Source organism: Atractosteus spatula, chromosome 13, assembly GCF_055471065.1.
Source record: "Atractosteus spatula isolate fAtrSpa1 chromosome 13, fAtrSpa1.hap1, whole genome shotgun sequence".
NCBI classification, from domain to species: Eukaryota; Metazoa; Chordata; class Actinopteri; order Semionotiformes; family Lepisosteidae; genus Atractosteus; species Atractosteus spatula.
In genome coordinates this window covers 31,514,087-31,526,735 of record NC_142718.1, presented here as the reverse complement: position 1 = coordinate 31,526,735, position 12,649 = coordinate 31,514,087, and the positions used below count along the sequence as shown (strand labels likewise).

Below are 12,649 nucleotides of genomic sequence, written 5' to 3'. Positions count from 1 at the left end.
TGTATATGGATTGCTTGTCTCGTGCTTGTTGCAGTAGAATAATTTTCAAAGTCATCAGATTTTTGAGTCGTTAAAAATTGCTGCATGGTTTCTATCAAAATGTTCTGCAACTTAATATATTTTAAAATACATAACACAAATTGCTTTAGCATGCAGTTTAAAAATTAATTACATTTTACAATATATAGTACATATCCTGTAGTTACACAATATTATTAGCAGACACATAAAGGAACCAACACTAATGAGTATATTCAGTAGACAACACTGTAAAATGCAACTGGATTCCCCTGTTTATTTTCAGTTTAAATATAATATGTGTAGAACAAGCATTTGAAATAGTACTATTTTAGGATATGTTTGCTGTAGAGATGCATTTGTTTATTATGTATTAGAAACATACATAGAAAGATATTTTTGAGTAAATTAGCATTAATGGTGAAATGAACAGGTCTAGTTCTAAATACAGGGATCCTTATTTTAATACTTTTAAGTTGTATGAAAGGAATGGAAACGCTGTAACTTTTAATTAACGGACATTTTTGAAATATTTGCATTTGGATAATTGAAGAAAATATGTTTATTTTTATTTGGCATTATTTCCACAATGAATTGGGGATGTCATTAAGAAGAAAAAGTTATTCATAGTTTTTTGTTAGAGAATATAAAGGGAAAATGACATTTTTAGTATTTCACGACATTAAGCTTTACAGTTAAAAAAGAACAGGATGCTGTGCAGTCGTCATATCATTATAGATAACATGGAAAAAATCAATTCCATCTTGTTTTCTAATTTTCATTGGCAGTTATTTTCCGCATATATAACTGTGACTGTATGATGATTGCTAATGGTAAATCTTCTTTGTTTTTGTCACCTCATTGCGTCGTCTTGCTGAAGCCTACAGGGGTAAGCCAAACTATATCAGTGGATGCATGTCAGACTCTTACTCAACCTTTCTGCAGCATAGTAACTAATTTTCTAATACCAGACTGACAAATAATTGTGTTCGTGTATTTTTAATACACCTTACTGGAAAGGCTGCAGTAGCAACCTTGCCGAAAAGTTTTCTGCAGAGTGTACTAATAATTTGCATGAAATCCAGTATCGCACTCATATATTTTACATGATTGCAGGACAACCTGGTTCTTAATTGTCAGCGGTGTTTAAATATGCACATCTTTAGAAATAGACACTAATTATTAGATCTTGTTTGCTGTTACAGTCTAAATTGCAAATGTCTAGGTTCATTCACAGATTTGCAAGTCTAATGGAGCATGAGCTTGGAGAAGATTGATGTAATCATTTAGAATGAATGCGAAATACAAAATGAATAAAATGTTTCATTATTATTGAAATTCTTATAAACACATTTTGTTTTTCAGTTTTTTTTTTCTCTAAATCAGCACAGATTTTATGCTTTACCAAGGATATAAATAGATTTTTTTAGTTCTACCTTTTCTTACATACATTTGAAAATGGATGTATTGTTCTGAACAGACAATGAGAGGAGAGGTTTTAAAAGTTAAATTGACTGAAATCCTAAAGTTATATTTTAGTGTTTGTGTATTATAAACATTAGTTCTAGTAACGTTTACAGTTAATTAACCAATTTGTGAGTTTGAATGCAAAATTTGGTTAAACCCCTCTTCCTTTAATATATTATACATTGAGACCTGTAACATAAATTGTACTGCAATAGTCCATCCAAATAGTCTTCTACTTCTTCTACTAAAATAAATATATACTACTGTATTTAAAAATACTATACATGTCCTACAGGCCTTAAAATCATAATACAAACAAGAAAACAGAATCTCATATTCAAAACGATACCATCTCACAAGTGCCTTCAGCGCAGAACAAAATTTTAACATACATGTTTTCAGAACATTTTTATAAACACTATTTCCAAGGAACTAACATGAATTAAAGTGTGATTTATTTTCTGCCAATCTCTGACATTTAAAAAAAAAACGTAGTTGTGATGTATGTCTAACTTCTAAATCGATCATAAAGAATACTAAGACGTATGCATAGTGCTTCATGCCTTCATTAGTACACCGTCCCCCCAAGGTACAGTGTGTGGTAATGAAACTGATGAATAGGTGGTGTGTTTGAATTGTTTAGAGCCGACTGTCCTACGTGAAAGCCGCAGAGCCAATTGGAATGTACCACTATGATGAGTTGCCTTCAAGAGAAGCTCAGCTGATGGCCCTCAAGACCACAAAAGAGTTCGACGTGCTGATTGTTGGAGGAGGAGCAACTGGCTCGGGCTGTGCCTTAGATGCTGTTACTCGAAGTAAGTTCAGGTTCCTCATTTCCACATATTTAATTCACTTCTGTGTTTTGGAGGAGTTCTTTTGCTGCAGTAGCATGGTAGCTGTTAACAAACAGTGGCGCAGGCGGCCATATTGTCTGGTTGTCCCTTGTGGCAGTGGTTACTTTACCATCGAAGGGAATTATTCATGTTTTAGTTGGTAAAAAATAAAAATGTAGATGTACTCCTAAAATACAGTGTTTTTCAATAAAATAACCTTCTCACAATTGTAGACAAATTATATCCCGTTCCAGATATAATGAATATATTGAAATACATCATTTTTGTTATTGACAAAAATTGATTTTTTATACATTGCATTCAGCATCATGGACAATTTATATACTGCAGTCATCCATGAGTGTTATTAATTAATTCCTTTTCTGGAATTGATTACTGGAATGGCGGCATGCCTTTTTTAAACACATTTCGCATGGGAGTTACTTGCTTTCTCAGTTCCCCCGTGCAGAGGCTGGCGGTTATTTTCCATGCCGATGTTGCGTAATCTTGTACGGATGTGCAAGAGCGGCTTCTGAAAGTCTCCCTGAGGGTTTGCCTTCAAGCGGCAGCAGTAGGAAGCTGTGGTTGGGGTGCAGGAACGTCAGACTCGAGGAATTAGTGAGCAGAATGAACAACGGGTGGAGCCCAGCCACTGGATCTAAAAGACGACACACTCGTTCCCCAATGAGCTTCTTCTTGCTGCTCCTATTACAGTACATTATTAATCAATTAGCTATGGTGCTGGTTAGGGGTTTCTGTAATCTTTTTTTTCTTTTATCCAGTTCAACTTTCTAATGGCGCAGCAGTGGGGAGTTAGATCCTCTCACCCCCCTGCTCCTAATCCACATTTATTTTTTCTTTATTCTTTTCAAAATTGGGATTTGTGGGTTTGGATCCACCAGGGAACCAGTGCAGCTTCTAATAGAGAAAGGATAAATGAGACAATGTGTAACATTTTCAATGTTAAAAAATGTTAGGGAAATTTTACTTTTTGTTCCCCCTCCATTACAAAAAATAACAGTTTCCCTTCAAAAATTGAAGCTGAGTTGTAGTTGTAAACATTTAATGTTAAAGAACATTTTAAATAAAACATTAATTTTAAACAACCAAGCCTTTTATTTAAGAATAATTCTAATGGATGTCACAGGCTTGTAATACTTAACTGTTCTAGTTTAATTTTACCCCTGTGCTAAATATTGTTCGATTGATTGCACTTATCCAAATGTAACTAAAGCATTCCACTACCTGTGAATTAGCAGCAGCATTTTTGTCCACCATGATTTGGCGATAATGTTTTTCTCATAATTGTTTCAGTGAAAATACCATCAGCATAATTTTGTGTTTTAAGAAGGCATTGTGAAGGCCAATTCTCCCTCATCTGAATATTTATGTCTTGATATTTTTCAATGCATATCATTTCAGAAAACTCTATATAGTGGCGGCTTATATAAAAGTGATATCTGATGTGTTTTGAACGATCTGGTCATGAGGACACTTAACATTAGACTGTTGTTGATGGTTTTTTTTGGGTTCCCTTTAGATCTTAAAACTGCCCTGGTGGAGAGAGATGATTTCTCATCAGGCACAAGCAGCAGGAGCACCAAACTTATTCACGGAGGAGTAAGATATCTACAGAAAGCCATTATGAAATTAGATTATGAACAGGTAAATGCTTCATTTTTCTGCATAGTTGACACTTATCAGTACAATTCCTGATCCATCTGGTCATATTGTTTTATTTTCTTTTGCATTCATTTTTCATTCCAGCTCAGTTGACTTCCTCTTCCATATACAGTAGAGTGATTCGGTTTTAAAACTGTAGAGCTTCGGATAGTTCACAGCTTAATGGAAATGCATTAATTCTTTGGGACCATTCTAATGTCTCTGATTGAAATGAGGTATTTCTAATATGTGACTTTTCATTTTTGTATTATTTAATTTTTCTACACTTAAACATTAGAGAAATTCTTTATTAATTAATAAATGATTTCTAGATCTGGTAGTATGTGCACATCCAGTGCTTGCATTTTGCACTTAAGGAAAGAGACCTTATTTTCAGTGATTTTTTAAAAGATGCATTTTATTGACTAAAACAAGATGTATGCCTTCCCCTGAATTGTACTAGAGGATTAGTTCATTTTTGTCTTTTTTTTGCTAAATCCCATTCAAGCTAACATGGTAATTTGCTGGAGATCTCAGATTTCTTTAAGAAATGCATTATTTTAAGCATGGAGGTTTTTTTGTCTTACTCCTGACTGTATAAACATGTTTAGGTCTTTAGGTGGAGATTTTGAGCAAGCCAATTAGTGCAATAACATGGTATACAACTTTTGCTAAATCAGCAAATATGTAATAAATGGTATGCTTTGCACACCAACTCTCTGAATAAGTAATGAAAAGTAAATGATTACAATAAAAAGTGGCATTTGCTGTCAAAGTCACAAGTCTAGTTTGACTTTATTATGGTCTGTCAAAGGATATTTTGTTAGCAACAACTTGAAGTGTAAGTCTTCAATAGTGCATGCTAACCTAATTTAAGGCAGGTCTACATACTGTATGTGCATAATTAAAATAAAAATGTTGTGAATAATATTTCAAGCTTATTTAAATGTGGTGGCAAACAGCTCTAGTACTTTATGTTTGCAATAATGCAGGTTTTATTTGTATCTTTAATATTAAGACAATCTACTTTTTAAAAGAAATTGGTTCAATTAAGCAAGTAATTAGTCTAATTAAGTAATTAGGACCAAGCAGCCAAGAACAAGAATAACTCTCAAATGTTTAATTTAACTTCAGTATTGCCTTTTACCAATTAACATCAATATTTCTTAATATGCTTAATAAATTTTATATATTGAGTGCGTAAATATATTTTTAAATATATTTTGTTGTTCTTTTTTCCAGTATATGATGGTTAAAGAAGCCCTGCATGAACGTTCAAATCTGCTGGAAATTGCTCCACATTTGTCATCACCTTTACCTATAATGCTTCCTGTGTACAAGTAAGAAATATAATGTAGAACCATTGATCACATCACACATTAACTTGAAACTCAAGAAGTAAAAGAAAAGAAAGTTTGGATAACAAGATTGAATTGCATAACATTTCGGACTTAATTATGATATGTTACGCACCTCTGGTATACTTCAGGTTCAGGTAAACCTCATTAAACTTTCGAAAATCTCAAAAATCAAACTTCCTAGCACACTGGAGGTTATAGTAAAATGTGGAATGTTCTAAGTTTCTGTGCAACAGGAGTCTTCCTTTCTGCCATTTCTGCCTCTGCCTTCACCTTGGATGAACTACGAGGCTTGATTTGAGTTACTCCAGCTTATATTATAAGCTCTAATTGCACATGACATTTACAAACCTTGTCTGGTATTTAAAGCTGTATGCAGGTGTGTGTAATTATTGAAGGTAGCGTAAAGCTTTGAACGGTGATGTGCAGGGGGGTCTTGTTTCCCATCGAGCCAGCAACCTCACACTAGAGTGGGACACAGGCTGACGGTTTGTGGATCCATTTGCTGTTTTAAGTCTCAGTTGTTCACTTGGCATGAATTTGAAGATTATTGCCTAGAGTGCTTACATATGAAGGTGATATTGTCATGCACAGTAACATTTGCATGACTGTATAACACAGGGACTTGAATGAGTAGAAGGGTCTTTTTAATGTATTTTATACAAGTATTTTACGTATATTGAAGATATTTTCCCCACTAGCCTGTATGTTTCTCACAGTTTGTTTTCTTTCAATCATATGTTAGGCCTGTGTTTTCTGTGTTTTAAATCCAAGCTTTAGGGGTGAAAGAGGCAGGGGGGTTGCCTCAAAACCAGACAGCTGTGAGCCCCCAGGATTCTTAGGGACATCACATAATTCTGTACAATCCTAGGATTCCAGTTTATGGAATTGCAATAGCCACATCCAGAAATACATATTGATTTTCTAACATCCCTGTGAATTTCTCAGATGGTGGCAGCTGCCATACTTTTGGTTTGGAATAAAGATGTATGACCTGGTGGCTGGAACTGAATGCTTGAAGAGTAGCTATGTCCTCAGCAAGACCAAAGCTCTAGAACTTTTTCCAATGCTGAAGAAAGACGAACTTGTCGGAGCAATTGTTTACTATGATGGTAAGATGCTGCTGCAGTTGTTATTGATTATTATTATTATTTTTATTATTATTATTATTATCTGTAATGTATAAATATTAGAAGAAATTCACAAAGTTATTATCAGGAAAATGTTTGTTGTAGCAGACACACTGCCATTTTATTGAACATACATCGCATCACTTTCAATAACCACTTATTCATTTCAGGTTGAACAGACATTTCATAGCTAAATTGATTATGCGGATTAACTATTGGCATCATCCTGGTTGTCAGCTCTGCAAGCTGCAGTTTCTTAGTCTGCATGATCGCTGTTGGAACAAATACAAATTTCACATTTGTGACGCATCTTTGCACCGGGTTGCAGAAGCTGCCTGGTGGAATTCCTGTCATAGAGACTGGACAAGCATGTGCCTGTTCGGTGGTCATGGCTCCCTTAGGTGCCACTCCTCATCTCAGATCAACCCACAGATGTTCAGTGGCAAGTGGGGCTTTCACAGTACAACTGTCACATTCCGTGACACGGAAAAGCCGTTTTCTGAAAGTGAAACATGAGTTCATGCAGTGTCCTGCTGGAACGGTGAATGTGAGGATGAGCATGCAGGAAAGAAAGCGAGTGAGGTCTGGACCTGAGCAATGTAGCACAGTACAATCTGGTTGCCATCGAATAACTTCGAGAGGAGCTTTGCTGCAATTTTAGAAACCGTTAAAGTCTTGTACAGTCCGTTACACTTGGACTTTCTCGTTGATATGGGTGAGATGTCATGACTTTTGGTTTCCCCAAGTCATGGCTTGTAATTGTTAGCTTCTCAGAAATTTAGAAATTAGGTTAGAAATTGCTGGCTGTGAGCAACCCAGACAGTGAATGACAGTGTGCTGATGTACTGTATTCCAGCCTCTAACATCCAGTTGCCACAAAGACACTCTCTTGATAAGCAGGGGAATGTTGGTTCTTTTCTGTGTTTTTCTCTCTCAGTTTTCACCAGGCTTGGCATTCAACAGGTTCAATCGTCTTGTTATCTATGCCCTATGAATTCTATCACTAATGAGGTGATTTAGTGCTTATGCAACAAAGTCGCTAGAGTATATATCAGTCAGTCATGAATGATCAATTAAACAAAATTATGCCAAAAGCATAAGCCATAACCAAAATCTGTTGTTTATTTTTCAGAAATGTGCATGCAGAAGCATTTTAATTTTTAATCTATTATTGTATGCACTGGTTTTTCTTGTTTTTATATTCAAATACCTGAAGAATGATGTACTGTAAGCAGTCTTCACTGATTGAATAAATCAGGTCAATAGCTTACCTAGTATTTAGTACTGTAGATCCTAAAAGTTTGTTGCAAGTGAATCACTTATTCGAGATGTTCAGAGATGTACTCAATTTTCATCACTTTGTGCTGCAGTTCTTCATTTGTAATTTTAAAAGAATGAATTGTTGCTGAGGATATGAGGTATAAAACACCACAGACTATAGGGATATGTGATTAAAAAAATCTAGTAAAAATTCATATTGAATTTAATGTCTATAATATCATTTAATAAATTTAGTTACAACAAGAAATTAAAAGTGTACTTAATTTGTATTATAAAATATTTGTGCTCTTCAAATATGACTCAATAATGACTTTCTCTTATGAAAATGTATCTCCTGCCTCACACTGTGGTGTACTCACTGACTATGTCAGTGCAAACAAATAACAAACAGCATAATTTTTGTTGATTTAAAACAGAAAATAGCCACTGGGTATTTAATCTAAACGAGTCCTGGAGTATTTCTTTCTGCAGGCTAATTGTGCTCTGTCTTGGCATCAGAAAAACAAAGCATATGTTGCTAGTTAGCCTGGGTGTACATGGCATGTCCTGTTTACTCAAGGTTTCCTTTGTAGCTGCAAACTCACAACTTTGTTTCTTAGGGGTATATGTCAGACTTCATTTAGCATTTGTTGATATCTGGATTCTCTTGTACAGCAAAAAGGCAACATATTTTTTAAGGGAATGCGGCTGCAATCTGAGCAGTGATCTGTCAGGTTTACTCATGAAGCAGAAGTAAAACTGGAAAAGAGGCATTATACGGAAACTAAAGAAAGAATTTATGGTATTTCAAAATGTTTTTTTTCTCTATGCCAAGACATCTTCCTATAACCTTTCCTCGAGGGGGTTTTAATAAAACTGATATCAAAATGTTTGGTGGTAAGACCAAAGAGACAAAGCAAACCTAATGACTGATAAATGAAATATTTAGTATTATAATGTTTTTTTTTCCTAACATGCATTTAAGATGTCATTTCTTTTCTTTCCAATTATTCAATCAAGAACAATTCATTGCTATGACATTTTAGGATGTGACCTTCTATATTAGAGATTGGGCTTGACTGCATGAGTTCATTTCTCTTAGGACTTTTCAAGCCATCATGTTAAAACGATTTCAGTTTCTAGACATGTCTGCATTCATACCCTTAGATTATGTGGTAGTGCCAAAAATATAATTTTCTGTGTTAGTACATAAAGTAGATCCTTACCGATGCCTTGCCTTTCATTTAATGTGGTATTTTCATAACAGTTTCAGGTTTTGAGCACATATTTAAAATGATAGATTATTTTTCAGCACCCAGGGATATAGATATATCATTGAAAGAACGCAAGACTCTTGTTATTCTTTGTGAAAACAGAAGTCCTTTGTGTTTTCCAGCCTTCTTTAGCCAGAGGAGTAATTCCCAGAAGCATACAGATGATAACTGCATCTCCTGCTGTACCTGCAACAATTTAATTGGACAAGTCAGCCCAGTCAAGCATTTCCAGCTCATGACTGGGAGACATGAAATTCATTGTCATTATTGTCCCTGTCATTTTGGAGCATTTTGTCCTGCTGCAGAATTTTTCTCACTTCAGTGCATTTTTTACCTCCAGGAACTGGGGATTATGTTTGAGGTTGGGGTGGGGGCAAGACTGTGAACTGCATTCACCTCCAGGGAGTCATATATTAAATTGGCTTTGCTCACTGATGCTGTGTTTTGTGTGTTAGTTCACTGCTGTATAATAATAATGATAATGATGATAATACATTGTTATTATTATCATCTATTATTAATAGTAGTAATAATACATAACAATCATAGAAGCAACAAACAATAATAAAAATAATGAAAAATGTTTTCTTAATGAAAGCACAATTTTACAACCTTACATTTCTCAGTTTTGTTTTCAGTTATTGCAATTCAGAGACCATCTACAAGTCATACTATGGCTATGACATGATAGTTTTCAACTGAGAAAATTCTGAGTGGTATGTTTTTATTTTGGTTGGTCAAAGTGTTGTTTTAAATACTCATTAAACCTAAAAAATTGTTTTAAAGCAGAAACAACTTTACTAAATACACGATACAAATCTCATCGTCTATCATCGCAGTAGGTGTTCGTTGGTGTTGAACCACCCCTTCCAAGGCTGGGCATACTTTCCAACCATGCATAACAAACACAAGCTTGGATTATCAAAAAAACTTGCAAGTGTGAGTTTCTCAACCCAGAATGTGAGGATTATATTAAGATACATTTAATACAACGACTGTGCATGCACCATAACATACTATGGCAGAAGATATACTTCTGTACATAATTAATTCTAAAATGTGGCCTTTAAATCTGTTTCTTTGGCTTGCAGAGTTGCTTCCAGCATGTTGTAGCATTAACCATCCCACCAGTTACCTAGCCCCTAGTTGTTACAAATTCAGGGCACATAGAACGTGTTCTCCTGCAATGCAGAACCATTTCCCTCCCAGCCAACACTCAGGATTTGAACTTCTCTGGCAATAATAAATAGAAGAAGTCTCTCAAGACACCAACATTAAAAGTGATTAATCATCTCTATTCTCAGTTCTCTTTAACCAGGGATTTTCCAGCAATAAATCTTTAATGATGTACATAAGAATCACTTCCTAATGAAACCAGGCTTTGTTCATTTGTCACCTTTTAAACCCTTTAATTTAAATTACAAAACTTATGACCTCCCGACTTTGAGAATAGATTTCTGGTATTTTAAAGCTGCTAAAGGATTAATCCATAAATCTCTATACAAGATTTTATTTTATTAAACTGGTTTCATGTGAGTATTTTAAGTAGCAATACATGAATATATATAAATATTTTTAAGAGTAAACTGCCCAAAAATTGTTGTTGAGCATCATAGGTATGCTATGAGGTATGAGCTATGAGTGCTTAAAGGTGTTTCTTTTTTTCTTTAGCAATCGCTTAGAATTCTTCTCGTCAAGTCACCAATTAAGATGCTTCTAATTGCTGTTTGCTCTCAGCAGCTTTGTTGACTGTACAGAAGAGCAGGCCATTGGAGGTTATATCTCTGTAACATGTCATATTACACAATATAGACAGGGGGAAAAAAAAGCTTACGACAGACCAAATGGTTAATTCTGGACTCTTTCTGCTTTTCACTACTAAAGCCTGTGTTTTTCAGCATTCCAGGAGAAGTCGTCTTTCAAAGGAGTCTACACAGGCCAAAGAGCTGCTGTATCTTTAAATGTGTTTCTTATTAGACCAGACCAACCATCATGTATATGCAATGTGACAGGGACAGATGTGACATATCGGTTCCGACACACTTCCATACCACCAGTCACTGGCTGGAGGTGACTCACGTCCTCTCTTTGGTTTTGTCCCCTGCTGCAGGACAGCACAATGATGCACGAATGAACCTCGCCGTCGCCCTTACTGCTGCCAGGTATGGTGCTGCCATTGCCAATTACACTGAAGTAGTACGCCTACTAAAGGAGACAGATCCCGAAAGTGGAAAGGAGCGAGTCTGTGGAGCACGATGCAGAGATGTTATAACAGGTACAAGAATGAAGGTCTCTTGCTGAGCATTGCATAGTTTTAGTACTTCAGGTTCCTGTTAATCAGTGCTTTTCTTCACACAGTCATAGCGTTAGAATGTTAAGCTTTAATATTTTATAAGCCTTTTATGGTGTGTTAGGTCCTTAAGATCTGGTAGCAATGTATTACCAAATTAGCGTACTGAAAATGGCCTTACTTACCTTTTAAATGTCATGAGCATGAATGGCTTTAAAAAAAATAACTCTGGCTCTTAAAGAAATTGTTCTCAAAATTTCATGAATAACCATGATTTTTTTGATCTCTGTACATGACTGCCCCCTGATGTTTTTTAAGTATAGAACCTTAAATGCTTTCCAGATTGATAAGAGATAAACTAATCTATTAATGTACATTAAAATGATCAGCGTTAATGATACATATTAAAAAAATATTAGTCATAAGTCAAGGTATTATATGAATTCTTCATGAATATTTTGTTTTTATTGAGAGCAGTACAGCTAGTTTCTGATTTACGATGACAATGAGTAATGTGCATGAGAGTAATTTATTTCAGGCAAAGTTGGTGTTTTTAAAGATAGTACCTGGAAATTCAAGGGAATACTATTTCTTTTGGTTTTTGTAGAAAAAAAATATTTTGTGAAAAAATTATAATTAAATGGCACTTTGATAAACACTTTCTAAAATGACCCAGACAGATCAAGATCTCACTACATACTTGGACACAAACGGAAATTAGTTTTATCTGGTCCTTATTAATTACAGGCTAGTGAAGTCATATATAGACTAGCAAAAGCAAGTCTATTACAGAGATGTGTTCACTAATAAATTAATAATCCCAAACGTCAAAGTGGGCAGAGATGAATGGGGCTGAATGATGGATGCTGTTTTCTTTCATAGGGCAGGAATTTGATGTCAGAGCCAAATGTGTTATCAATGCCACGGGACCTTTCACAGACACGCTACGGAAAATGGATGATCCGAAAAACTCTAACATCTGTCAGCCCAGCGCTGGCGTGCATATCGTCATTCCAGGCTATTACAGGTAACAAATGATCTTCAACAGCCCAGCATACTCACACCCAGGAAGATCTCTGCCATGACTAAGGCATACCAGTCTCATTAACACACAGTACCTTATTGCCTCATCAGATCTGCAAGTTTGGTCATGTGAGAACACGTATTTCCTTTTCTTTTAGCATTAAATCAATGAAATGTATGAAGCACTTTCAGGAGTCTGTGTATGTGTACGAAAGCATGCACTTTTTAATTCTGTAAGTTTGTAAATGATGAGCAGTACAGTGAGGCATGACACTACAATAAAGGTGCATTTGTGCCTTGGTTGCGCTTGAATTTAAACCACCAGAATTAATCT

At 35.2% G+C, this 12,649-nt stretch overlaps 1 protein-coding gene across 2 annotated transcripts in view; it reads left to right on the top strand.

Annotated features, from left to right (window-relative positions):
• gpd2 (glycerol-3-phosphate dehydrogenase 2 (mitochondrial)) overlaps positions 1 to 12,649 on the top strand; it is a 46,529-nt gene that overhangs the window by 15,593 nt on the left and 18,287 nt on the right. The window contains exons 1-7 of one of the 2 annotated variants that reach the window (XM_088930540.1): positions 828 to 907; positions 2,129 to 2,300; positions 3,859 to 3,983; positions 5,223 to 5,320; positions 6,287 to 6,450; positions 11,113 to 11,277; positions 12,175 to 12,319. In XM_088930540.1, coding sequence (XP_088786666.1) covers positions 836 to 907; positions 2,129 to 2,300; positions 3,859 to 3,983; positions 5,223 to 5,320; positions 6,287 to 6,450; positions 11,113 to 11,277; positions 12,175 to 12,319 — 941 coding nt within the window. In that variant the 5' untranslated portion in view covers positions 828 to 835. Of the gene's footprint in view, positions 1 to 827; positions 908 to 2,128; positions 2,301 to 3,858; positions 3,984 to 5,222; positions 5,321 to 6,286; positions 6,451 to 11,112; positions 11,278 to 12,174; positions 12,320 to 12,649 lie in introns of those variants that run through there. The other variant, XM_088930539.1, reaches the window with a different exon arrangement.